Source organism: Maniola jurtina, chromosome 24, assembly GCF_905333055.1.
Source record: "Maniola jurtina chromosome 24, ilManJurt1.1, whole genome shotgun sequence".
Classification (NCBI taxonomy): domain Eukaryota; kingdom Metazoa; phylum Arthropoda; class Insecta; order Lepidoptera; family Nymphalidae; genus Maniola; species Maniola jurtina.
Genome location: NC_060052.1, coordinates 951,122 through 978,896, shown reverse-complemented (window position 1 = coordinate 978,896; position 27,775 = coordinate 951,122). Strand labels below are relative to the sequence as shown.

Here is a 27,775-nt window from a genome sequence, read left to right as displayed (position 1 = left end):
TAGATGGCGGTGCAAAAAGAAAAATGTTATTTTATATATAAAAGTTATTTTTTTTTTTAAATAAAACATTGATGATATTGAAAATTTTTGATTTAAAATATTGTTGTTATTAGTAATTTTAGTATTTCAAAAGTAATAAATGGTTTTAAAAAGTTTCCGAACGTGGAACATGTGCATGACACATGGAAATGACATTGACAGCTAAAGAAAAGATTAAATGTGATTAATGGATGGAAAAATGACGTTTTCCGACAGTTTCGCATTGTTATCGTGCCGATTATTTTCTAAAGTTTTTACGAGGAGAAATTTGTTGTGTGCTAGTGCAGGAAAACTTCATATGGATAGTAAGGATGAAGCTAAATCAACCATGGAGATTGTCAACATCCCACCCATCATTACGACGTACCGGCAGGCGTTGCACACTTTCGACCAGAAGTTCAAAAACGAATTTTCGACCAACTTGATCAAGCTAAAAAGTTTGATGGACCGCCTTAGAGCTGACGACCTGGGTTTCGACCACAGCTTGAATGACCCGGGGACTTGGAACAAACCGAATAAAGCGCCTTGCACGTACATTGAAGTTTTTCAAAATAGTTTAGTCAACATGAGTATATTCGTGCTGAAACCTGGGTTTAAGATGCCTTTACACGATCATCCACATATGCACGGACTTTTAAAAGTGATTTCAGGTGAAGTTAGGATAAGAAGTTTCACTGAGTACCCGTTGAAGGAAGCTGTGAGTTCCATGGACTTTGCCGCCCGCGCGAAGCACGAGGCTGCTCGAATCGCCCAAGGTTTCCACAAAAGGCGAAGATTCTTCGCCCAAGTTAGTCAAGACCACGTATGTACAGCTAGTTCACAGACTTGTGTTCTCACACCGACAATTTCAAACTACCATGAAATAGAAGCTTTAAGCTCCCCAGCAGCATTTTTCGATATCTTGTCCCCACCTTATGATACATTGTTAGAAGATATTGGGCCGAGAAGGTGTCGGTATTATTACGTAGCTAATGAAGTGAGCACCAGTGTAGTGGAGCTTCAAGAAACTAATGTACCAGATTGCTTTTACTGTGATCAAGCACCTTACTTAGGGCCCATGCTTGTATAGCATTAGTTAGGATATTTATCAGAATGTATGTATTTCAAATAAGTTGATTGCTGTCAAAATAAATATAGCTTATTGCTGAAGCACAGCATAATTCAGTGTTTAGAAATATTACACCAAAAAGTCAATACTATTTTGTGTCTTAAAATCTTATTGCATTCAATCAAAGATGGATTCAATAAAGAAAACCAAGTTGATTTTCTACTGTTTAATTTTTTTCCTAGTTCATTTCATAATAGTTTTGTCGTAAAAATAATTATAAAAGTAGTTGATTAAGCTGTGTTTTTTTTGTACATATTAAAAAAAATTAGGAAACAAATTTAATAATACTTACTAATACTTAATAAAACTTATTTGAAATGCATAGAATTGCTTAGGTTCCAGTACATATTGGCCCATTGCTTTTGGTGAATGCCGGCTAGTGTATAAACTCTTAAGTCGGAAAGTCCTTGAGTGGAGACCGCGTTTAAGCAAGCATAGTGTGGGACGCGCTCCAGCGACGATGGACCGACGCGACGATAAAAAGCGGCTGGCGGGAAGTGGCTGGATGAAGATGGCTGAGGACCGGCTGTGGTGGCGCTCTATGGGGAAGGCCTATGTCCAACAGTGGACGTCCACAGGCTGATGATGATGATGATGATGTATAAACTCTGGGAATTGCGCCCAGATCTTTGACATTTGTATGATAATCTACAAAACATAACTGGCAATAGTCAATTGCCAATGTAAATACACTGAGGCCGAAATCTATAGAATGCACTTAGATTTTGCTCAGACTTAAGACATTGTTAAAACGAGACAGAGTTATACTGCTAGCATAAATCTGTCTCGTTCTGAAAGTCTAACCAAAGTCAAAGTGCACTTTATAGATTTTAACATGAGTGTGATGGGCCAATGTGTAGTATGCTTTTAAGTCATTATAGCATTGTGTGATATAAGCCTTGCTTAAGTAACGCTTGTCCATGACTTAAGTTGTGCAATAAAACATTTTTGCTCCATATATAAATAGATTATTTAAGTCACGGAAAAGTGTTATATAATTCGCACAAGTTATAAAATAATATACTTATGATACTTGTGACTTGAGCAAATTTCAGGTTGACATTTATAGTGCATTTTAACTTTGCTGAAACTTACGACATTGTCAAAACAAGACAATGTTATATCACTGGCATAAACCTGTCTTGTTTTACCTAATTGAAACTTAGGTATGAGCAAAGACAAAGTATGGTCTTATAGATCTCAGCCTAGCCTATTATAGCACAGCGTTTAGTTAAGTCATTCTGTGCAATAATGGATTATTTAAGTCACATATTGTAAGTACTATTAATTTGTAAGGAGTTACCAGGAAGATAGGTACTAGATTGATCTCTGCTCTTCAAAATATACAACATTTAGTGCAAATGATTTTGTGCCTTTTAAATGTTAATCCAAGGATAAGATAAAGGCACCAAGATAAAATATTTGTTTTCTGACTCAAAATATTTTTATTCAATTAAACTTTTACAAGTGCTTTTGAATCGTCAAAATAATCTACCACTGGTTCGGAATGCCGTTCCTACCGAGAAGAACCAGCAAGAAACTCGGCGGTTGCTCTTTTCAAGTATTCAAAGGCTATTGTAATCAGTTTTGTAAACTTATTAAATACTAAGGCTGACCACACACTGTGGCTAATTCCGCTGAACCGATTTTAATGAAATTTAGTACAGGGAGAGCGGGCGTCATCTAGCTTATAATATTAGTACAAAGTAAGATTTGTAGTTTGTACATATTTGTGCTTAGCCAGGTATAAAATAAATAAATGAGTATTAAGTAGGTAAGTAAATACCTTTGTTTGACACAGCTTCTTTTTTTTTTTTTTTCGAGACGAGAGATCGTCTGGCTTTACAAAGATTAGCCAATGTCAAGTTTGTAGTTATTTGTAACAAGTTAGTTAAACTATACAAGTATGGACCCCGTCTGTGCCGGCGCTCGCCGACATACGCACGGCACCCCCTTAGAGCGCTTTCCAGTCAGTTTTAATCATGGTTTTAACAAAAAACACTCCAAAAAGGTAGAGCACGCCCGCCAGCTAACACCAAAACAGACGAAGTCCACAGCTTCTTTAGGAGCAGATTTCAATTATATACAATTTTTGAATGAATGAATCAATCAATATACTTGTATTGTATACCACAAAATTAATACAAAAATAACACATACAAAGCAAAACAATAATATAGGAAGATACAATTTGGCAGCCTTCTAATATAAAAAAAATCTGTTATAAAATACACAACAGTTTTAGGTCTTACCTAAATCACACTATCACACTTCACACTAATTTTATAAAGGCGAAAGTTTGTATGTGTGTGTGTGTGTGTGTATGTTTGTTACTCCTTCACGCAAAAACCACTGGACGGATTTGGCTGAAATTTGGAATGGAGATAGATAATATCCTGGATTAGCGCATAGGCTTTACTTTTTATGCCGGAAAACCAAAGAGTTCTCCCGGGATTTCGAAAAACCTAAATTCACGCGGATGAAGTCGCGGGCGTCAGCTAGTATTATATATTTATAAAAGACCTAAAATTTTTGTGTATTTTTAAATGGGCACAAGTCCTTACACTTAGGCAGAGTAGAGAGGTTTTTTATTACTAAGAACTGCACTAATGTATGATACTGTATTAAGTTATGTATAGTACGCGACAAGTCGAGATTGCAATCGGGGGGTATGAGGCAGGGGAACCGGGTTGGCGCGGGGGTGCAGGGCGTCCCTACCCCTATTGCCATCTCGATCTGTCGCGGTCTATACTTTAATAATGTAAGGCATTGATCTACAAATCACCTTGTATTTCCCCATCACATTAGGATTACATTCCATTTTGTAATTTTTGTAATTAATATTAATTATTAAAAATTAATTAAATTTTTTAACTTACAACCTGATCTCTGTATAAAAAGTTAACTGTCATGTTGGATACTTTAAAATAGTATTTTAATTATGAGTAATGCTGGCTGTTTGGTTGTACACATTATAAGTTAACTAATCTAGAAATCAGCTAGAAAAGTACGAAATGTACCTTTTTTCTCCATGTTCAATGGTAATTAACCCCCAACCCAAAAAGAGGGGTGCATAAGTTTGACGTGTGTATCTGTGTATCTGTCGTAGCTCCTAAACTAATGAACCGATTTTAATTTAGTTTTTTTTTGTTTGAAAGGTGGCTTGATCGCGAGTGTTCTTAGTTATAATCCAAGAAAATCGGTTCAGCCGTTTGAAAGTTATCAACTCTTTTCTAGTGACTGTAACCTTCACTTGTCGGGGGTGTTATAAATTTTTAATTTACACTTGTTTACAGTAATACAGAAAGTTGGCAAAACTATTCGATTATTATTAAATATAATATTTTTTAGTTTTTCAATAAAATATAATTTAAAACTTTTATGACCTCTAATAGGGGTATTTTGGACTGTAGTAATAAAATTATGTGATGTTTTGTATAGCAGTAGTTTATGAGGCTAGAATTCAAGCAAGAAGAGAATAATTAAATGAAAATCATGATTTTTATTTATTTTTAACATAAGTAATTAATTTTAACTTCATTCAAAAACGTTGATCAATCAATGACGTCACACAAGCCATAAAAACAAATATTTCTATGTTAAAAATTGTTTTTTTTTTTTTTTAATAATGATTTCTAACCCCATAAACTAAATAGTGCTATCCTTTTCGCTAAATTCCCTGTAGAAAAGGATAGCATGCTACATTTCTAACATATCTATTTTGCTATCCTTTTCCATAAGACAGTGTGAAAAGGATAACACTACATGACATGCCATGTTAAGACACAACCGAAAATGCGCCAATGTGTAGTATTTTATGCTGTAATTATGTACCTTAAGATATTTTGTGTAGAATTAAGATTTGTTTTACAAAATATAGTATTGATGGTTTTTTTGTTAATAAATTCCTAAGATTTGTTACTATATGCGATTTTTATTTGGACTATGTGTATCCCTTTGAGAATAAACCCTAACGCGCTTCCCAGCGGTTTTTTTTACAAAATCGCTGGCATAACAGCGGGTACGCACTCATCCGATCCGAATCCGTGAAAATACGGATATAAAAATCACGTACCGAATTCGGATATTGCTTACACAGATATGTTTACACACTAATCCGATCTCTGAACCAAATCCAAGCTATTCAGTGGACATATGTCCGTTTGAAATCCGAGGCACATCCATAGATATAAAATACTTTTGGATTTCTGTGGGCACATCATATCCGAGATCATGTTCTCATGGGTGACGGAAGTTGGAACTAGTGCGTAAGCTAAGATATAAATAGTTCTATGACTACTTTGGAACTTATCGTATTTCACCGATTCGGATCGGACGAGTGCGTAACCACCGAGTTTCGAATTAGTAAACTATTCTCGAAAATATAAATCTTAATTATTTTTCTGGAATCACAAATTCATGGTACCTATTCGGATTTTCTCCTTTACATTATTAATTTCTTAATCAAGCTATAAGATACTATTATCTGCCCAACATTCTAGGTTACGGTACGGGTTTCTTGACAGACAACGAAGTGTTCCTTTTTTCCTTTTGAAGAATGGAACCCTAAAAAGGGGTGATTTAAATAAAAAGCCTGTATGTAAATGTTAATGATTTATTGAATTATAATAATTATGAATAATTACAGCATTAAAATAAAGATTTGAACACACATTTGTAACAATTGCACAAGATTATAATAATATTATGAAAAATATACATAACTTCAAAAATATATTAATTTTCATAAATATTTTAGGCATAAAAATCAACTTTTACACCTGTGCGTGACATTTTTCGATATTTTATATTATAGTCTTATAATAAATAATCCGTAGGTACAATTTTTTTTGTATTAAAAATGCATGATTAGAGTAATTTTATTACAGAAAATTCTATATTTTCTTATTTTTCTTTGATACAAAAACTATAGAATATGTAACGAAAAAATAGGCAATTGATTAGTCTTGTTTTTTAACCCCCGACTCAAAAAGAGGGGTGTTATAAGTTTGATGTGTGTATCTGTCTGTGGCATCGTAGCTCCTAAACTAATGAACCGATTTTAATATAGTTTTTTTTTTTGAAAGGTGACTTGGTCGAGAGTGCTCTTAGCTATAATTCAAGAAAATTGGTTCAGCCGTTTGAAAGTTATCAGCTCTTTTCTAGTTACTGTAACCTTCACTTGTCGGGGGTGTTATAAATTTTTAATTTACACTTGTTATGCTTTACTTTTTCGGCAGATGCATAGTACAAGACATGCATAGCATAGGGACCTATGTGGAACAAACGATACAAAAAAAAACAGCAAATAACCTATTTTATGAAAAAACTATGTTTATCGCATTACATTCTTGAGATTAGACACACCTAATTCAAAACAAGTGATAAAAGTGTCAAATACAATCAAATAGCAAAAGTATCGCGAATTTGATAAAGTACTTTTAGCACATCTACAACAGATAGATTATAGATATTATTATACTAGCTCATGCCCGCGACTTCGTTCGCGTGGATGTAAATTTTTTGAAAATCCCGTGGGAACTCTATGATTTTCCGGGATAAAAAGTAGCCTATGTGCTAATCCAGGGTATAATCTATCTCCATTCTAAATTTCAGGCAAATCCGTCCAGTAGTTTTTGCGTGAAGTAGTAACAAACATACACACAAACTTTCGCCTTTATAATATTAGTGTGATAGTGTGATTCATACGTTTATCAAATAACATTCAAATCGATCATTCATTATGTATCATATATACCTAACCTACATATTATTATGTAGTAGATAAATATTTATTAATAAAAACGTTTGATCTTGGAATAAGGTACATACTTCAAAACAAGTGACCCAAGGCAGAATTTTTAATTTCGGTCACAAATAGAAAATATTTTTTTTATTTTTGCTCAGTTTGCTTAAAAGATAAGCAAATGGCGGAAACCTTCACAGAGAAACACGTGTAATCATCACATTCAACCATTCCCATAGACTAATGGAAAAGTTAAAAAAAGGCGCCTAAAAATGCCCCAGAGAAATCAATTAAAACACCATGACCTAACTATAGACAAAATAAAAACCATATATTCGAAATTTCTTTTTGTGGTAGACAAGCCAGCAGGCTTCACTTCCATAAATATACTTATTTTCAAGGACTCTGTCTTTTCTTTAGTCTTAATCGTTTTTTTACTAGAAATGTGCGGTATGGAAATACTTTTCGATAAATGTCTTATTATATCACACTTTGTGTAACTTTGTATCCTTTTCTTACAAATAACTACATATATTTCTGTTATTTTTAACGAATTTTGATTCAAATTAACTACTTAATTGGTATTATAGAAAAAATATTAAAACTGGGTAAGTATCTCTAAAAATTGCTTTCTACATTAGTCTAATATTATTAGCGATTTATATTTTTTTATGATTTAAGCTGCCCATTTTCTTTGACTCCTTTTGCAAAACATAATTAATATTCAAAAGACTAAAATGCATAAAAATAATGTGCTAATTCAGCTGTTTACAACACAACACTGAAACGAGAAATCGACATAACTATAAATATTGCCATCTTTTTATCCTTTGCAAAAAAACGCCATATTTTTAGTTACGTCAGTTCAGTTCCAATTTTTGTGTACTACTGATATAGTACACTTACTGCATGCAATTGTAGTGTCATTTGTAACTTTTTTTGCACACATTAAAAAGTTACCTTAAAAACCCCTTAAGTTATTAAGTTACAATGGCATAGACAAATTAATTCAATCAGAATAAAATTTATTGGTCCATAATTCAAAAAAGTAATTATAAAAAGTAATTTTTAAGGCAGTGCTAGATCAAATTAAAATCTTAAAACTTATAATTATAAATACCTAAAACATGCATTTTAAATTATATTAATTTTGTTACATAAATAAACGTTTACAAATTATTATTTAACTATTATGGTTGAGCTACATTTTGTTATTCTTTTTTTTTATTATAAAAAAAGTTACTTTGTTTAGTCACGAATTCAAAAATCTAGGAAATTAATCTATTACAGGTAGGTACACTATTAAAACTAAATACATAAATCATTAAATAGATATTTAAATTCGATAACTTTTTAATAACAATGTTAGTATTCTATAAAGACCTTTTGCTATGAAAAATATTTAGATTAAATTTTAAGTTTTAGAAAAAAAAACATGTTTTTGTCTAAATTTTGTAGAGAGCTAAGTAAATTATAAAAGATTACGTTATTTAATCGACTAGCGAAGCGTTGTACAGTTTTAATCTCTTTAGACTAGTTATAATTTATTAATAAGTATAATAAGTATAAAAGTAAAATTAACACAACTCAAAATATAACCTTAGATCTTCGAAATGAGAGCAGGGTGCAGAAATAAGCTCGCGTGATAATTCGTTCTATATTTAAAAAACAAAACAATTAAAAAATGATTTTTTTTTTCGAAAACCCGAATAATCGGTCCGACAAACGTTTTACTACTAAAATCGGAATATGACTAACTGTCGCCGATTCGATTCAACTATTGACGGATATAAGGACAAAAAATACGTATAAAAACATACATGCAGACGATAGTGTAAGTTGAGTCAGCATAAAATCGTTTATAGTTAAATAAAAATCGGTTTCAAATAAAATCGACCTCAAAAAATCGGTTTTCTGCGTTACCTCTTACTGTACTTTATTCGCGGAAAGAAGTTAGTATAGTGCTCTCTCTGTTACGTAATCATATACAAATGATAGAGACAAAAATCTCAGTGGGCGTTAACCATTTTGAGATACCAACCAATCACAAAAATGTGAAATCCAATCAGAAAACATAGTTTCGTCTGTGATTGATTGGTGTCTCAAAATAATAAAATCTGACTGAAATAAAAACTCTCTGTATATTTTAAATGTAAATAATAATAAATAAATAAAAAAAAAAAAATGGTTTTTTTTTAAATTATATAGACTAGCGCTTGGCTGCAATCAGACCTGCTAGCAAGTGATGATGCAGCCTAAGATGGAACGCGCTTGCCTAGAAGTTGCCTATTCACTCTTGACTTGAAGGTACCCATATTATAGGCTAACATCTGATATATTTGTCTCTGTCATTTGTATGGGATTACGTAACAGAGAGCGCTATAATAACCCCTTTCCGCAAATAGCGTATAACATTTTATTTTCCCCTCTAAAGCTTGTACTAAGAGTTCTTGTGAATTACTACTACTATTATTTCTATTATTTACCTATATTTTGTATTTAGATAGTGCTCTCTACATAATAGATGTATGTTATGATACATAGATTCAATTTGGACGGTAACATAATAACACACTAGCGCGCGACTTCGTCTGTATGGATTTAGGGTATATAAATCCCGAGGGAACTCCGATTTTCCGGGATAAAACGTAGCCTCACTAACACAAAAAATCACGTCGATCCGTTGCGGCGTGATTGAAAGACAAACCAAACACACTTTCGAATTTATAAAATGGGTAGTGTGGTAAGATTAGATGGTTGCTCTTTTTGCGTCGAATTCCTCATTGCTGAAGATCGTGACAGTTAAACAGATAATGGTAGTTTTTAAATTCCCAAACCTTCCCTAACGAGAATCGAACCTGGAACTCTCACTTATAAGACCATAGAGCTTACCACTCCGCCAAAGGAGGTCGTAAAACCCGACCGATATTATCAACCGACGCCTCTCACCAGACCAGACCAGAGACAATTCACACCCGTATTCACAAATAACGTATAGTAACGCTATAGTGCGTTTCATCGAATAGTACCTATGGCGTTATGTTGGCTCCCCTGTCTGTCCAAGTCATTGGCACCATATTTGCATAAGAAGACGCAGATTTCGTTTATTTTCATTTGATTTTCCTGAATGAATGAAATGAAAATCAAATGAAAATAAACAAAATCTGCGTCTTTTCATGCCAATATGGTGCCAATGACCACCCAACAGACAGGGGAGCCAACATAACGCCATAGGTACTATTCGATGAAACGCACTATATGAGGTCTCACAGTGCGCTTGAACGCATAGTGTAGGCTCCACCAATCAGACGACTGTATCACGTAATTTTACAATGATCTGATTGGTGGAACCTACACTATGCGTTCGAGCGCACTGTGAGACCTTAAGTAATGATTGTGAATACGGCCGTAAGTGCCCAAATTACCCCTCCCGGGGATCGAACCCGGGACCTCCAACTTATAAGACCACAGCGCTTACCATTGCACCAAGGCCGTCGTCAAAAACCGAGCTAAGTATCAAATCGGTTTTTTCGAATGAAATCGTACTTATTTTTGGTAAAGGTTTTGAACCTTAGATATGGCCTCCCTATATAAATGTGACTATGATACTAATATATAATTTATTCTGGTAATGTCGGTCTGTCGCCAACGCCTCCCGCCAGGTCGAAAACTGCTTGAGACACCTCCGCTGCTAACTTGTCTGCAGACTGAAAAAAAAGTTTTAAAATTAGAAGGAAAGAGAAAAAAACTGTTTATTTTTAAGGTTCCGTACCTCAAAAGGAAAAAGGAACCCTTACAGGATCACTTTGTTGTCTGTCTGTCCGTCCTTGCGTCCGTCCGTCGCGTCTGTCAAGAAACTTAAAGGGTACTTCCCGTAGACCTAGAATCATGAAATTTGGTAGGTAGGTAGGTTATATAGCACAACTACAGGAATAAATCACTTTGTTGTCTGTCTGTCGTTGTCTGTCAAGAAAAACTATATTTAGTAGGGAGGTAGGTCTTAACAGGACTCTCTCCGTCACTTACTCCATACAATCGTAGTTCCCATTTCATTTGAATATTAAGCAACCAAAGTCCATGAAATTTTGCAGACATAGTCTAGAAACTAATATCTGTGTCTGTGGTGTTTTAGATTTTTCTAATAATATGTAGTTTTAAAATTACAGGGGCTCAAAGATTTGTATTTTTCTTTAAAAAAAGGCCCAACTTTGTGCTCGTTTTTCTAGACAATGGAGCAATTTAATGAAATTTGGAAAAACCACAGACCTAGAAAATTTAATGAATATTATGTAGTAAAAAAATTATCGTTATATATTTTATATTGTTATAATTGTGTGGGAACTACGAAAACCAGAAATTACACCCAGAAATCTTGAAAATTTCGTGCTGTCTCGATTTGTGCAAGCGGGGTGGTGAAGTGCGGGGGACGACACGTGAAACTGACAGAAACTGACAGTCTAAACACACGGGCCACATTTAGACTGCACCCAACTCCAAACTTGTCGATAGGTCTAACTAAATACACTGGTACATTTCAACTTGCGTTAGACGTATGCGTTACCTACCGTTATGCGTAGACGTTGCCTATAGATAAAAATATGTCTCATGTTTGCTGGCAATAGCGCATGCATCAAACCCTGCAAGTTGCAACTCTCTTGCAACCTATTCCTCACGCAATACGCACAGCTTTAATATTATAATTTTTGACAATGTATACTATATGTAATGCCATATCACAGGTCACTCTCTGATTTATTGCTAACAATTTACTTCCAAATGCAAAGAAATCTAAGTGTGTTGAATTCACACTGCCCAATACCAGGACCTTAAATGACATAAGTTCATTGATAAATAATCATATGTTGAAAATAAAGGAGAACCCCGTGTTTCTCGGTATAATGTTAGATGCAAAGCTTCTATGGAACACCCACATATCAACACTTGATGGTAAACTCAGCTCTGCTGCTTACACTGTTAGAAAAATTCGACAGGTACTGACGTGGAAACTGCAAAAATTGTATATTTTGCCTATTTTCACTGTATTATGTCTTACGGACTCTTGCTATGAGATAAAGCGGTAGATATTGAAAAAAAAATGTATTACAGAAAAGGACAGGACGTGCAATTTATAATTTAAAACCGCGCGCTGCCATACAATAAAAATATAAGGAAATAAGTACCTTATCTATTATCTTATAGTAGCTTTTAAATATATTTACAACTAGCTAATGCCCACAGCTTCGCTCGCGTGGATTTAGGTTTTTAAAAATCCCGATCCTTTCATTTCCCAGAACAAAAGTTGCCTCTCCGTAATAGCCCGTCCCCGGGATGCAACTTGTTTCTGTATCACGTAAGAATATTTAAACGGATGATCCTTTTCAAATCCCGAGGGATCACCAGGATTTAGGAATGCAATTTCTTACAGCATCCTATACCTTCAATATCAATTAATAATCGACACTTTTTAAATCCCATTAGCTTTAGTAGTCAGGTCCCCTGCAACATCAGGATTGAGGAGTTGGAATCCAAATTTTTTATTGAACAATGTCGCAAACTTTCTTTATCGATTAAAAAAACTACCCAAAATTACGCAGTTAGGTTACCTGCCAAATTTCATGGTTTTGAGTCAACGGGTACCCTAGAGGTTTTCTTGACACACACGACAGACAGACAGATAGACAACAAAGTGATCCTATAAGAGTTCCGTTTTTCATTTTGAGGTACGAAACCTTAGAAAACGTAGGAACGGCATTCCGAACCAGTGGTAAATTTGTCTGACCATCCAAAAACACTTTGAAGTTTACCTAAAAGTTTACAGGAATAAAAATTTATCATTGTATTCCATTCCATTTCATTCTATTCCATTCTGTTCAAAGATAAATAGATAATAAAAATATTTGTCACCGAAACAATAATTTACGATACATCAACCAATATCAATTTTACTGATGACAATCTGACTATTACCAAAGTGAACGACTACTATAATATCTATTATATACGACTAACATAATATGTATTATAAATTGTGTGCCGTTTGCATTCTCACTAGGTTCTCATTAAGTTTGTTTTATTTGGTTAAACTTTCTGGCATTTATATTGTTATGACGTTTAATTGGCAAACAGTCTGTTTATTGGCTCAAACTCAAAAATTCAGCCAATCACAACAAAGAAAATATTGTAATAATGATTGATGCAGCTTTCTGTAATTGAAAACAAAATATTTGACATTAACTTGAATGTGACAGTGTTTTCCGAATAGGGTTGCCAGAGGCCCCGTATTTTACTGGTTACCCCGTATTTCGGGATACAGAAACCTGGCTGGCGAAATCAAACACTGACGTTATGTCCAGTAGAAAGAATATTTTCCTTTTGCGGCAATGCGTAGCCGAAACCCACTCGATATTGATCATGGTCGTAGCCAAGGCAGCGGGGCTTGGTTTGAGGATGTAAGCCTTTTTTTATGCAAGTTAGCCCGTGACTTTAATCTTTTCTAGTGGTAAGTGATGATGCAGTCTAATTTCTTGGCCGTTAGGGCCATAGTAACCATATAACTAGCCATGACCGAAGCCTCCCATCAGACCAGAAATTTAGAAATGGCGACTGCGCCTGGGAATCCGTCAAAAACCTAAGCCTAAAATAATACTTACACTATTTCTTGCATTTGCTTACCAATTTTTTTTGGAAATATATCAAACATTTCGCGCTCACTTCACTCGCGCTTTGAATTTGTATTACTTGGTGTAAACTCCGCAATTTCGTTTGCATGAATTTAGATTTTAAAAAATTCCGTGGGGGATTTTCCGGGCTAAAAAGCCGCCTAAAAAAAAATGTCTGGGATGCAAGTTACCTCTGAATAGTAAGTACCAAAATTTTGGTAAAGAAGATGGGCCGTGAAAGGGTAGATAGGCAAATAGATATACTGTCGTATTCGTAATATTAGTATGGATAGGAAGCTTTAAAAATATAATCTTGCTATGGCTAAACTCGTTTCCCTTTCACTTTAATTTTTTCTGTATTGAACCAAAAACACTTACGCTCACTGCGCTCGCGCTTTTTTATTGTTGTATTTTATCTCACTGACAAATTGAAAGGCGAAATTCCACTAACCAGGTAATTAGCCCATAAAGTTGAGCGAATGTTTTTTTCCTCATGACAGGATTCAGTTCCGGCCCTGATAAAACCTCTCCCGCAATCGATTCCTGGCTACGGCCATAGTATTGATACTGTGAAGGTGAAATTACAAATTAAATGTAATTTTAAGTTAAAATGAAAAGATTGTATGCATGAAATGTATAACATTTTGCTTTACAAAACTTAAGAGTTTTTAAAAGCTATTTAAATAAATAAATCTTTTATTTAAAACCACATTGCAAACACAGTTCACCAATCAAGACACGGCAACATACGGAGAAAAAATACAAAACTTACAAATAAACTAAAATATCTAAATAGGCTTTCCATGCATTTCAGAGAGAACCACCGCCTATTTCTTTAAATACTTCAAATTTTCAAATTTCTTCAAATCTAAACCCCGTATTTTTGATGGTGGTAGCCTGTAAATCAAAAAGAGGCAGGTGGCAACCCTACTACTTCCTAGACAGAATTTAAAAATTGTTTTCATTACTCGGTATGCCTACTGCCATAGTGTGACAGAAAGTGTGACGGTAGTTGTGACCTCTGATTGGCCGACTCTCTTTCACTATTTGCTAAAATTGATGATTGCAACAACAATTTTTTCTTTTTTGTAATCGAAAACAGAACACGGACGTCAAACAGGTTGACTAATTGCAATCATTTCTGACCGGCTAACATTGTTCCGCTAGTGGCTCAAACTCACTGTCGCAGCAAGAACATGGTAAATTCAGCCAATCACAGCAATTTCAATTGGTTATCACAAATGTACCGATCTAGGAACCGAGAATGCACGAACCAGGGCAGATAGAGATAAGAACAATAATATCATACGTAGGAAATCGACGGGGGATCGTTGACAACGATAGCCTTAAGGCACAAGTAAAGAGAAAAATCCGAAATCCGTGATTTTGTGGTTACATCACAAAAAAATGTGTTCACGAAAACATTAATTTACTAAATCACATACAGGGTGTAACCAGAACGCTAACAAAAACGAAGACAGTTACTGATGATCACTGATAAGATACCATAAAAAAAAACTACGATTTTTTTAAATCCTATATTTTTTTAAAATCACAATCTATTGCAAATAAAACATCTGACTGACGCTAGAGATCAAACGTTCCGTAAATAGGTCATTCGAAGTCAATGCCGCGTCGTTGGTGGGGCATTGACCCGAGTTTTGCACACTACACAATGCGGGTTTGAAAAATACTAAATCACTAAAACTACAAGATAGGCAAATGTTTAATGGATTGGATTGTGTTACGGTAGTGTAGTAATGACGCTAAGTTTTTGCTAGCGTTCTGGTTACACCCGTAACCCCGTAACCCGTAATGACGCAGTCCGTCATTAACTTGCAGTGCGTTATGCCCACCAGTGGGATACTTACTTGCTGTGTGGCGGCTTCGGCGTAAACTCTAACAACGTCTTCGGTACCGGACGGACGGACGAACGCTCTCCCACTGGTATATTTAGAGACCAGCTCGTTTATTCTGTCCTGTAACCCATCTGGGGATGTGCACTGACGCTCGGCGTCAGCGGTCGATATCGCGTTGCGGTCCTGAAAATATATACATTAATAAGGAAAGGCTTTGAAAATTGTGACCTATCTATGCAGATTGTTTCTTTTTTGAGGGTCTGTACCTCAAAAGGAAAAACGGAACCCTTATATTATAATCACTTTGTTGTCTGACTGTCCGTCTGTCTAGTCTGGCATGTCTAATAAGAAAACCGGACTTCGTCTGTGATGGCGTTTGCTGGCGCGCGTGCTGTGCTTGTTTGGAGTGTTTTTTTTTTGTTAAGAGTGGCTGGTTTTTGTGTTACTTGGTGTTTTTTGGTGGTGGAACTGACTGGGAAGCGCTCTAAAGGGGCGCCGCGCGTATGTCGGCGGGCGCCGGCGCAGACGGAGTCCATACTTGTATAAATTCAATAACTTGAAAATATCACAAACTTGACATTGGCTAATCAGAGTAAAGCCAGATTCAAAGAAAAAAAAAAATAAGAAAACCTATAGGGTATTTCCCGTTGACCTAGAATCATGAAATTTGGCAGGTAGGTAGGTCTTATAGCACAAGTAAAGAAATAAATCGGAAAACGTGAATTTTTAGTTATATCATTAAAAAAAAAAATGTGTTTCAATTTTCAAAGTAAGATAACTATATCAAGTGGGGTATCATATGAAAGGGCTTTACCTGTACATCCTAAAACAGATTTTTTATCGTGCAAAATGTTGGAAAAAATACCCGAGTACGGAACCCTCAGTGCGCGAGTCTGGCTCGCACTTGGCCAGTTTTATGATCACTTTGTTGTCTGTCCGTCTGTCTAGTCTGGTGTGTCTGTCAAGGCAACCTATGTGTAACCGGGTATTTTCCGTTACCTAGAATCATAAAATTTGGCAAGTAGGTAGGTCTTATAGCACAATTAAAGGAAAAATCCGAAAACCGTGAATTTTTGATTTTTGGTTGGGTAAAAGCCTAAGCACCTACCTCCACAGTGACCTTCAGTTGTCGACACGGCAAGTCAGTATAAACACTCATCCACTCCTGCGCATTGTGTCCTCGGGCGCAAAGAACTGTTTCAACTAGGAATAGGTCTGATATAGCATCTCCAACAGTTTCATTTGTCATATCAATGAAGTTGAGTAACAGGTCTGCAGCTTTGCGCTCTTCTGCATCACTGAAAACAAAATAATACATTAACATTTTTGTCATATTTTTACCCGACTGTGGCAAAGCCAAAATGAAGGGTTATGATTTTAGCAGTCTATGTATGTATGTATGTTTGTATACAGATTCTGTGTGTTCCACCGTAGCACCTAAACTACTGGGCCGATTTTGATGAATGAGGTGTCAATCGATTCGCCGTAAAGGTCCGGGTGACATAGGCTACATTTTATACGAAAAAATTGACCAAACGGATGTTAGTACATAAAAAAAGTGGGGGTCTCAAAATTTTTTTTTTTTTTGCTATTGTATCGAGTGGGATGTCAAATGAAAGAGGAGAAAATTCTGAGTTCATAAATATAAATATACTACAACATTAAAATATACCAAGCGACAGAAAAACAATTTTACTCGATCGCATTCAGGTTTTAGTTTTCAACTTTATCTTGTCACTTACCCATCCTGAGCGATCTTCCTGATAGTATTTTTAGCTTCATTGCTATATACTACTGTACCATGTCCATTCGCTTCGAAGTACACCCCAATATCGTATGATAACGCCGCGTGATGTAGATGCTTGACGCCCGTCTTTACACACGTCACTGGGATTTTCTGGAACAAATTATATGATGTACTACCTACTGAATAAACAGGTATGACAGACAGACTTATTCGCGCATTTTGGTATGAAAAAAATTCTAATAGAGAAACCAATGGAGAGAAGACTTCTATGGAGAGAACCTAGACTAGGTTGGAGCGAACTTGCCTAGAAGATGCCTATTCACTCTTGCCCTAACGGTATTCAAGTTGTACTTGGTAGGTACACGGACGCAGGGAGGACCATACTTTAGCTTAAAGGGTATTTCCCGTAAACCTAGAATCATGAAATTTGGTAGGGAGGCAGGTCTTATGGCACAAGTAAAAGAAATAATCCGAAAACCGTGAATTTGTGGTTACATCACATAAGAAAAATTAAAATGTGTTTCAATTTTCAAAGTAAGATAACTACATATACCAGCCCGGCTAGCATGGGCAGTAGATAAAAATTATATCCCCGATTATATCCACTGATTTCTATGACATCAGTGGATATAATCGGGGATATCATTTTTATCTACTGCCCATGCTAGCCGGGCAGGTGGGGGGTATCATATGAAAGGGTTTTTACCTATACATTCTAAAACAGATTTCTATTTATTTTTTTGCGCTGTCTGACTCGCACTTGGCCGGTTTTTTTAATTAAAAAAAAATCTTACCAGATCTTCAGTAATGTATCGCGTAGATGCACCGTTAGCATATGCGGTCTGTATCAGTCCCACTCTGAGATCCTTTGCGTTGCATGCTTTTAACTGATCCATTATGAAGCTCGCCAACAGAGTCGCTATGCGGTCACCGTCTAGAAGGTGCATGGTTTTACTGGGGAAAAAAATGACAGATTTGTCAACAATATTTAACAAACATGCAGGTAGGGTTCCATACCTCAAAAGGAAAAAGGAACCCTTATAGGATTACTTTGCTTTCTGTGTGTGTGTTTGCTGTATGTCTGTGTGTTGCTGAGTGTCTTTGCAATTGGGATGATGCCTAGGTCAAAAATAAATTATAACTTAGGAATTATTGAATACAGGGTCTTCCAAATATCGTGAAATCCACGTCCGCTGTTAGTTATAAGTTTGCTAACTATTTTTAATTATCGATTTAACTAAAAAAGTACGTCAAATCTTTATGACGTCACATCTGTGAATTTCATATAAGCTCCCTTACTACGCGAGCGTTTTGACGTTTGATAAAAAGTCACTGATTTGACTAGTAGTCATCATCCCTATTAGGCATTGGAAGGTCTACATCTCCTGAGGATGCTCAGGTGTCAGGGCGAAACGTACGTCGAGTGGTTTTGGGATCTGTGTGGTGCTGCGTGGTACCATATAGATTTGTCTGGTTTAGTGGATTATAGCAAGCTAAATTATATAAGCTTTTGGTTCCTTGTCTGTCTGTCCGTCTGTCGGTTTATACCAGCGACGCCCGTTTTTGTCCGCATTTTTTGGATGTAACATCCATCAGGTAAATTATTTTTCGTATAAAATATAGCCCGGGCCATGATAACGAACTGATTGACATCCCATTCATCAAAATCGGCCCAGTAATTTAGGCGCTACGGTGGAACACACAGAATCTGATACAAACATACATTCCATTCCATTCTATCAGCTTGTAAGCGTCCACTGCTGGACATAGGCCTTTCCAAGAGCGCGCCACCAAACACGGTCCTCCGCCTACCTCATCCACCCGCTCCCCGCCACCTTCTTCAGGTCATCGGTCCAGCGGGCTGGAGGTTGTCTCACACATACATACATAGACAGCTAAAATCATAACCCTTCTAGCCGTAGTCGGGTAAAAAAGAAACGTCTATCAATTATTACCAGTCTTCGCCCATATAGAAGTAGACGAGTCGGTCGCCATCGCCGTCTAGCGAAGCTACCCGCTGGAGAGGCACCAGCTCCATACCCACTGGTGGCTTCTGGGACACTTTGACGAAATCCGCGCCACACTGTCACAACAGAAAGGCAAAATAAGTATTATCAATTTATACTATATTATTTTAATGTTTATCTAGTATATTTTGATTTACGTCAAAGAAATGAAGTCGATTGACAATCGACCGTTTAATTATAATATCACTAGTGAAATCGTAATATCACGGCTTTGACAATATACCTGCGACATATATACTCACATTCAAGTTCAACTTCCCTCCATTTCCCCCAAGGTTGAACAGCACTAAGTCAAGCTCTCCGTCCAAGCTCTTCCTGATGATGTTCAGCTTCTTCCCGCCAACGCCATTGGCTCCGTCGACATGTAGTGTAGTATTGTAAGCGCCATATACAGGCAGCTTTTGACGAATGTTCTTAAATGCACCGACGATTTTTTCGTAGTAACCTGAAATCAAAATTGTTAAGTTAAAACTCATTTAAAAACCCCCGACACAAAAACCTCTATAAGAAAACTAGAAAAGAGCTGATAACTTTCAAACGGCTGAACCGATTTTCTTCGATTATAGCTAAGAACACTCTCGATCAAGCCACCTTTCAAACAAAAAAAAATTAAAATCGGTTCATTCGACGATGCCACAGACAGATACACAGACACACACGTGAAACTTATAACACCCCACTTTTTAGGTCGGGGTTTAAAAAACTCCTCAAGATATGAAAAAGGTTTACCAATTGGAACTAAATTCAATACCAATCGCTATTTTATTTATTTACTAGCTGCGCCCTGCGGTGCTACCCGCGATAAATAAGTTTGATCCCGTAAAAATTTTTTGAACAAAATCTTCTAAGAGTAACTTGGCATAGAGAAAGAACATGGAACAGATGAAACTTGTTAAAACTTGGGATAACACGTGAATTTTGGATATTTAAAATCCTACGGGACCATGGATTTTTAAGCGATTTACACATACCGTCGCGTTAGAGTGAAAACCTCGGGAATGCATTTTTGCTCAAATTTATTTTATTGCGTTTCTAGGAAGAAAACCTCGCAACGCACATCCTGATCTGACTAATTTGTTCATTCGATACTCGTAACGCCATCTATGACATTAAATGAGAAACTCGTAAATACTCGCTTCTGTCAGTTTGGCGTGAAAACCTTGGAATGAACGTTTCGTTTCATATTTAAAAATTGATCACTTGAGTTTATCTTGCTGTAGCTGTATAATTTAGTGTTTTTCGAAACAAGGTATAAACAAGTAGATGCCATACGAAAATTTTACAGCGCGCAGTTTTTTCTTCCTCCTGAAAAGTTACTTCTTTTACACTTACGAGGTTTTCACACTAAGCCGTCGATACTGGATTAACACAGTCTCTTTTTACTTACTTACTTTCGCCTTTTTTTATTAAGAATATTAGCTATGCTAATCACGACTAATACTCCCCTTTCCCCTCCAATTAAGCGTAAAGCTTGTGCCAGGAGTGGGTACGACAATAGTGCAACGGGTGGGGTTTGAACCGCCGACCTTTCGGAATTCAGTCCGCTCCTCAACTGTTAAGCTATCGAGGCTTTATATTAGTGTGAGTGTGATACATACCTTCTTCAGTAGGTGTCCCATACGTGTTGTCGTTTCGACACTTGACACAGAAGTGTAGTATTGGTGTGGTAACAATGCCGAATTCTTTAGGAGTGCCCTTCAAAGCTATTACGCCGTGGACTGCCGCCGCTGCTAAGCGTGGACTTGTGTACCTAATGGGAGAAAAAGATTTTTTTGATTTATAAACTAACGCTTGGCTGCAATCACACCTGCTGGCAAGTGATGATGCAGTCTAAGGTGGAGCACGCTTGCTTAGAAGATGCCTATTCACTCTTGACTGGAAGAAGATAGATACCAAACAAGTAACTTAAAGAGTTTTCAAAAAACCCTGACTGCAACTTCCACTGCATCTATTCCAGTCCGCACATTAAAGCGCATAAAATCCGCCATTCTGATTTTTCAAAAGATCATCAAGACCAATTTAATAACGTACCTATCGTTTATCAAAATCGGTCGAGCCGTTGAGTAGTTACGAACAGACATAGGAACAGAAACACCTTTTAGTTATAACAGTCACCGACAGATCTGTGTGTAGGGTCTGCATTGAGGTCGATGAAACACCGACGCACGTGCTACTAGAGTGCATGGGCATGGCACGAACGCTAGTTGAGATCCCAACCTCACTCCATGAAGGCTTCGGCAACCTGGGCGGTCTACTTGGCTTCTGGAGCGAGCTTGGATGGCTGGAGTGAAGACTTCGGCGGGGAGGGGCAATGTGTACACAGCAGATGGAAACGTTTAAAAGCAGAAACCAACCCAGAGTAAAGATGAAGATGAACGGACAATGGACATACATACAAGTCAAAGGCATAACCCTTCTTTTGGCCCTGTCACAGTTGGGTAAAAATAGCCTCGTAACGTGATACCCGTAGGCGATATGAGGACTTTAAGAATTTGACTTTCATATAATGGATATTGTTTTAGATAATATTTAGTCGTAGTATAGTTTATTATAAGTATAGATTAAGGTGTAATGTAATGTGTAAGTTAGTTATATAAGTTAAAATAAGAGCGCCACCTCGCCAACAAACTGGCACACCAGTTTGGCGAGCGATAATATTATAGTTTCTTGTGATTTTTTTTTGATTAAATAAATTAAAAAAAAAAAAAAAAAAAAAGATGTTATGAATTATGGATTAACATACCTTGTGTCCATTCCAATGAAGACACTGGCTTTAAGCGACATGTCCGAGTTGACTTGCTTGATGATCTCGCCCGTCGTTGATTCTAAGTCATTGTCACTGTGAACAGGCAATCATTTAAAACTGAAAAACTTGACTTGAAATATACAAGGTACAAAAAGCTTAATTCTCTATAATCCCCTGAAAGAGACAAATCTGTATGGTGCAACCTGCAGCATGCGACATGCACCGCCCGCCCTCCCACTGATAAACATGCAGAAAAAGCTAGTCACCAAGCAAGCAGTACACACCACCATGCAGCACCATACACATCCCAAAACCACTCGATGCACGTTTCGCCCCGACACCGGAGCATCCTCAGGAGATGTAGACCTTACCATACCTAATTGCAAAGACATTGCCTCTTTGCAACTAGGCATGTAAGGTCTACATGCTGCATGTTGTTTTTTCGGTTTAGCGAATTATAGCAAATTAAGCTTTTGGTTCCTTGTATATCATGGACTTCCGAAAAATAACACCTGATTCTATACAACAGAAAAATATACAATACTAGCCGATGCCCGCGACTTCGCCCGCGTGGATTTAGGTTTTTCGAAATCCCGTGGGAACTCTTGGATTTTCCGGGATAAAAAGTAGCCTATGTGCTAATCCAGGATATTATCTATCTCCATTCCAAATTTCAGCCAAATCCGTCCAGTGGTTTTTGCGTGAAGAAGTAACAAACATACACACACTCACACACACACATACAAACTTTCGCCTTTATAATATTAGTGTGATAGTGTGATTTAGACTGTTACCTGACATTAGCGAGTCTGGTGGCGATCTCCTCCCAGCTCTGCTCCAGCATCTCTCCGTCGGGGTCGATGAGCTTCACGCCGTTGTCTGGCTCCAGGTTGTGCGAGGCTGTTATCATGATGCCTATCGTGCGACCTGGACACAAACAAACCAAGTATAGTCCTACCACTATTTTTTTTAATAAATAATATTGGCCATGCTAATCATGACTAATACTCCCCTTTCCCCTCCAATTAAGCGTAAAGCTTGGGGTACGACAACAGTGCAATGGGTGGGGTTTCAACCGCCGACCTTTCGGAATTAAGTCCGCTCCTCAACCGTTGAGCTATCGAGGTTCAATATTTATTTCTATATCGCAGCAAAAGATATGACCAATGTTAAATAAGTTTATTGAATTTCGTATCTAAACAAAACTGTATATTATATTATGTGGCATTTCAACTCTTGATTATAACACATGAATGTAACAAGTAATGATTCTTACCATTTTTGCAACGCGAGCGGAGTACCGCGAGCAGACCCATGCGGTAGACCACATGCTCCAAAAGACTGGCTCTGGAATGGAAATAGAACAATCTAGAATATCTTTCTATATAAAATCAAGATTTGTGTGTTTGTTACCAATAGGTTCGCGTATCAAATTCAAATTCAAAATATTTTTATTCAATTAGACTTTTACAAGTACTTTTGAACCGTCAAAAGCATCTACCACTGGTTCGGGATGCCTTTCCTACCGAGAAGAACCAGCAAGAAACTCGGCGGTTAATCTTTTCAAAGATTTGATATATAATATTATGCCATGTATAAAAGTAATTGAATTCCCGCGCATTGCTGGAGCGAGCTGCAGGTCAAATACACTCTCTTTCATCATTTACATAATCTTCGATTATATAAAATACTAGCTGATACCCGCGACTTCGTTCGCGTGGATGTAGGTTTTTTAAAATTCCCATGGCAACTCTTTGATTTTCTTGGATAAAAAGTAGCCTATGTGCTAATCCAGGGTATAATCTATGTCCATTCTAAATTTCAGCCCAATCCGTCCAGTAGTTTTTGCGTGAAGGAGTAACAAACATACACACACACACACACACACACACACACACATACAAACTTTCTCCTTTATAATATTAGTGTGATTTTCTCAGGAGCATAGTTTTAATAGATTTTTGAACTTGTCGTCGTTTATCGTGCATCCAAGTGACACTGGCTCAAAGATTTACATACAAATTTTTGAGATTTCTATACCTATTTTATGCAGCCACAGATAAGTATTTGTTTCTAAAACTTGTCTAAATTGAGTTTGGTCAATATTCAAATGAGAACCATGGGGTTATTCAAGGGGTGCGCCAACAACCTGAAAGGGCGGCAACGCATCGGCGGTACCTCTAGTACTGCAAATGCGGCAGTAATCACTTAACATCAGGTGACTCGTCTGCTCATTTGTTCCCTATTGTTATTTAAAAAATGCCAAACTATGTATGAGAAGCAGTGGGAAGCGCAACTTCTAATCTCTTAAACAGTTGAACTATTGATTATATCATCAAGTAAATGACTCATGCCTATTCTCAGAACCATAATGCTGTTATAGTTTTTGTTATCAAACCGATAATCGCAACAACCTATATTTTTATATTTGCCTTGTAGATAGTGAAAGTGGATTGAGTGATTACTAAATTAGCAATAACATGTTTACTTTATAACTAACTAGCTGGTGGCCGCGACTTCGTTCGCGTGGATGTAGGTTTTTTAAAAATCTTGTGGGAACTTTTTAAATTTCCGGGATAAAAAGTAGCCTATGTGCTAATCCAGGGTATAATCTATCTCCATTCAAAATTTCAGCCCAATCCGTCCGGTAGTTTTTGCGTGAAGGAGTAACAAACATACACACACACACACACACACACACACAAACTTTCGCCTTTACAACATTAGTGTGATAGTGTGAAGTATGATAGTGTGACTAGCTTATGTCCACAAATTTGTTCATGTGAACTACACTTTCAAAGCCTTCTTCTTCTTCTCTCTGGGCTGGTTTCCGCACTTAAACGTTTCCGTCTGTAGTGCGTTCAAAGCCTTATTGTCTGTCCATCTGTCTGTCTGCCTATCTGCTAACTTTTTACGGCCCATCTGTTAAGCGGATTTCAATGAAATTTAGTTCAGAGATAGCTTGCATTCCGGGGATGGACATGGGCTACTTTTGACCCTGTAAAATCAAAGTATTCCCATGGGATTTCAAGAACCTAAATCCACACAGACGAAGACGCGGGCATCAGCTAGTACATAATAATTTTGAATATGTAATTTATAGCAAACTAGCCGGTGCCCGCGACTTCGCCCGCGTGGATTTAGGTTTTTCGAAATCCCGTGGGAACTCTTTGATTTTCCGGGATAAAAAGTAGCCTATGTGCTAATCCAGGATATTATCTATCTCCATTCCAAATTTCAGCCAAATCCGTCCAGTAGTTTTTGCGTGAAGGAGTAACAAACATACACACACACACACACACACACACACACACACACACACACACACACATACAAACTTTCGCCTTTATAATATTAATAGTGTGATGTAAACAAGGTAAAGTTGAAAACTACAACCCGACTGTGAATCGTCTTAATAAACACTGAAATATTAGAGTAAATTTTTTTTTCTGTCGCTTCATATATTTTAATGTTGTCGTACATTTATATTCATGAACTCAAAATTTTCTTCTCTTTCAATTGACATCCCACTCGACACAATAGCAAAAAAAAATTTTTGGAGACTACCACTTTTTTTGATGTAACATCCGTTCGAGCAATTTTTTTCATATAAAATATAGCATATGTCACCTGGACCTTTACGACGAATCGATTGACAACTCATTCATCAAAATCGGACCAGTAGTTTAGGCGCTACGGTGGAACACACGGAATCTGGATACAAACACACATACATACATAGACTGCTAAAATCATAATCCTTCCTTTTGGCTTTGCCACAGTCGGGTAAAAATAAATAAAATAATGTAATGATATCATAATAATCTTTTCTTTCTAGTGCATAGTATTTTTGCCAGATTACTTTTAATAGAAACTACTTAAGTAGGTATGAAATATAATTAGTTATAAAATTGAAAATAACTATTTTTGTAGTCACAGAGCTCTCTATATAATACAAGCAATAAAATAAGTGTTACTGATAAAGAGCCTATATCATTTCTGGAATGGCTAAGTGCTTGGCCGCCTGCCAAAATATATTTTGGAAGCTTTTTGGAATGCTAACTACAATTGTATGCCTAGCAACCATTGTCCAAGCTATTTTGGGGCTTGAATGCCAGGTATCTATAAATCTATGCTAAGTATCAAACTAGCATCATCATCAACTGGTAGCTCAATTCCGTAAAACCTGCACCAATCATTATTACAATCGCAATTGTTGTTATTGGCTAAATTAATGCTATTCTTGTTGCAACAATGCATTGTAGCCAATAGTGAACGAGCGCCAACCAATCAGAGGTGATTGCGATTTTGACATTGTAGCTGTCATTCTACTGCAGTCGAACTGTACTTGACCAAATGCTTCTCATTTTGAGAGGAGACCTGTGCTCAGTAGTAGACCGGCGATGAGTTGATCATGATGAGAACCTGACATTCAGCCTGAATAGACATTCAGTCAGACATCTGTTTCATAATCTAGTCAGAATATAAAATTTTGTATCTGTAGTTATTGTAAGATATCATGTCTGTAATTTAATATCCAAAAGGAAAAGCTTAATCAAGATCCTTAATTAAGTCCAACTGAAATATTTATTTATTACACAAATAGTTCCATAATATAATAAGAGAACACTTTCAAAACTGATTACCTAATTATAAATTGCATTGCCAGTTCATGTCAAATGATTAGTGCAGGTTAATATCAACATTCCTCAATTAATTCCAATGTCAGACTTGCATTCGTAATTATGCTAACAAGGTCTTTTTACGACCATATCACACGAATGTTGGATACACTTTTTGCGTATTGAAAAAAAAAGCTTGAATGGATGTGTGGCACACTTGTTGTTAAAACAGGGAGTCATTGACCATAATCTCTACGACTTCCCGTTACCAATTGTCCTGCACTTACTATTAATGACTCATCATTTCGCGACAAAATACTACGTACATAAAAGGACAAAATTGCATCCTTCGTGAATTTGCTTACGTGACACGTTAAATACTTGAAAGTCAAGAGTCTTACTATCTAATTTCGTAACTTTATTACTTAATATTCAGGGTCTTTAGGGTATTGGGAAAACCCTTTAACTCCAAATAGAAAATGCATTGCACTTACTTGGTACGGAATCCGGCCGTGCCGTATTGAATGAATACGTCCGTGGTTTTTGGATGCATCTCCCTGGCGAACGCGTACACGACTCGAAGGCTACTCGGCGGCATTCTGTTCGGCGAAATTAATTTATAAGGCCGCGAATAAATCAGGTACAATCACTTGGAATCAACAAACGAGATTTCCACATTCCCGCTTTGACAGCGGCGAATTATGACCATTTTTGTATTTTTTTTATGTCAAAAATGTCAGTGTCAGTCAGTGATTGTTAGCAATCCGACTATTTGTATAGTCATCAATTTTTAGGCTTCTAGCTCTGTTCTCAGAGCTTCTGAATTTTGTCGAACAATATTCAGTTTTGACGTATGTTTTACGTCATAGTAATTCTACTGCATACTAGATGGCGACATGATTTATGTCAGGGTTTTTATCCTCGATAACAACCATTGACTTATATAAGAACCCAATTAGGAACAGCTTTGCTATTCGTCAACAGAGGGCAGTAGTAGTTAAGAAATTACAATGAAACCAGCCCACTACTGAGTAGGAGTGTTTTCTCGAGTGAATTTATGTGTGGGCATAGCTTTTGGCAACCTCCCTGGCGCAGTGGTAAGCGCTATGGTCTTATTAGTGGGAGATCCCGGGTTCGATTCCCGGCAGGGGTTTGGAATTTCTAAATTTCTGGTCTGGTCTGGTGGGACACTTCGGCCGAGGCTAGTTACCATCCTACCGGC

General features: G+C 36.7%; 2 protein-coding genes across 2 annotated transcripts; one reads left to right on the top strand and one right to left on the bottom strand.

Moving 5' to 3' along the window:
• The first annotated feature begins 206 nt into the window (after positions 1–206).
• On the top strand, positions 207–2,887 carry LOC123877490 (2-aminoethanethiol dioxygenase). The gene has a single exon (XM_045924287.1). It carries the CDS (start codon positions 227–229, stop codon positions 1,106–1,108), a length of 882 nt encoding a protein of 293 aa, XP_045780243.1. The 5' UTR covers positions 207–226; the 3' UTR covers positions 1,109–2,887.
• Positions 2,888–10,160: 7,273 nt separating this feature from the next.
• On the bottom strand, positions 10,161–27,262 carry LOC123877489 (phosphoacetylglucosamine mutase). Its single transcript, XM_045924285.1, has 12 exons — positions 27,048–27,262; positions 23,208–23,278; positions 22,726–22,858; positions 21,929–22,024; positions 20,784–20,935; positions 19,428–19,630; positions 19,114–19,241; positions 17,953–18,112; positions 17,154–17,308; positions 16,520–16,709; positions 15,424–15,594; positions 10,161–10,600 (listed from the first exon to the last, which is right to left on the bottom strand). The coding sequence occupies exons 1-12, from the start codon at positions 27,149–27,151 to the stop codon at positions 10,514–10,516; spliced, it is 1,650 nt and encodes a 549-aa protein (XP_045780241.1). The 5' UTR covers positions 27,152–27,262; the 3' UTR covers positions 10,161–10,513.
• Between the last annotated feature and the right edge of the window lie 513 nt (positions 27,263–27,775).

Coding starts and splice junctions, on each gene's coding strand:
- LOC123877489 (XM_045924285.1), bottom strand. CDS start 27,151: ATGCCGCCGAGTAGCCTTCGAGTCGTGTACGCGTTCGCCAGGGAGATG. Junction 23,279..27,047: donor ACGGCCGGATTCCGTACCAA/GTAAGTGCAATG, acceptor TTTCCATTCCAG/AGCCAGTCTTTTGGAGCATG. Junction 17,309..17,952: donor GATACATTACTGAAGATCTG/GTAAGATTTTTT, acceptor AATTTGTTCCAG/AAAATCCCAGTGACGTGTGT.
- LOC123877490 (XM_045924287.1), top strand. CDS start 227: ATGGATGGAAAAATGACGTTTTCCGACAGTTTCGCATTGTTATCGTGC.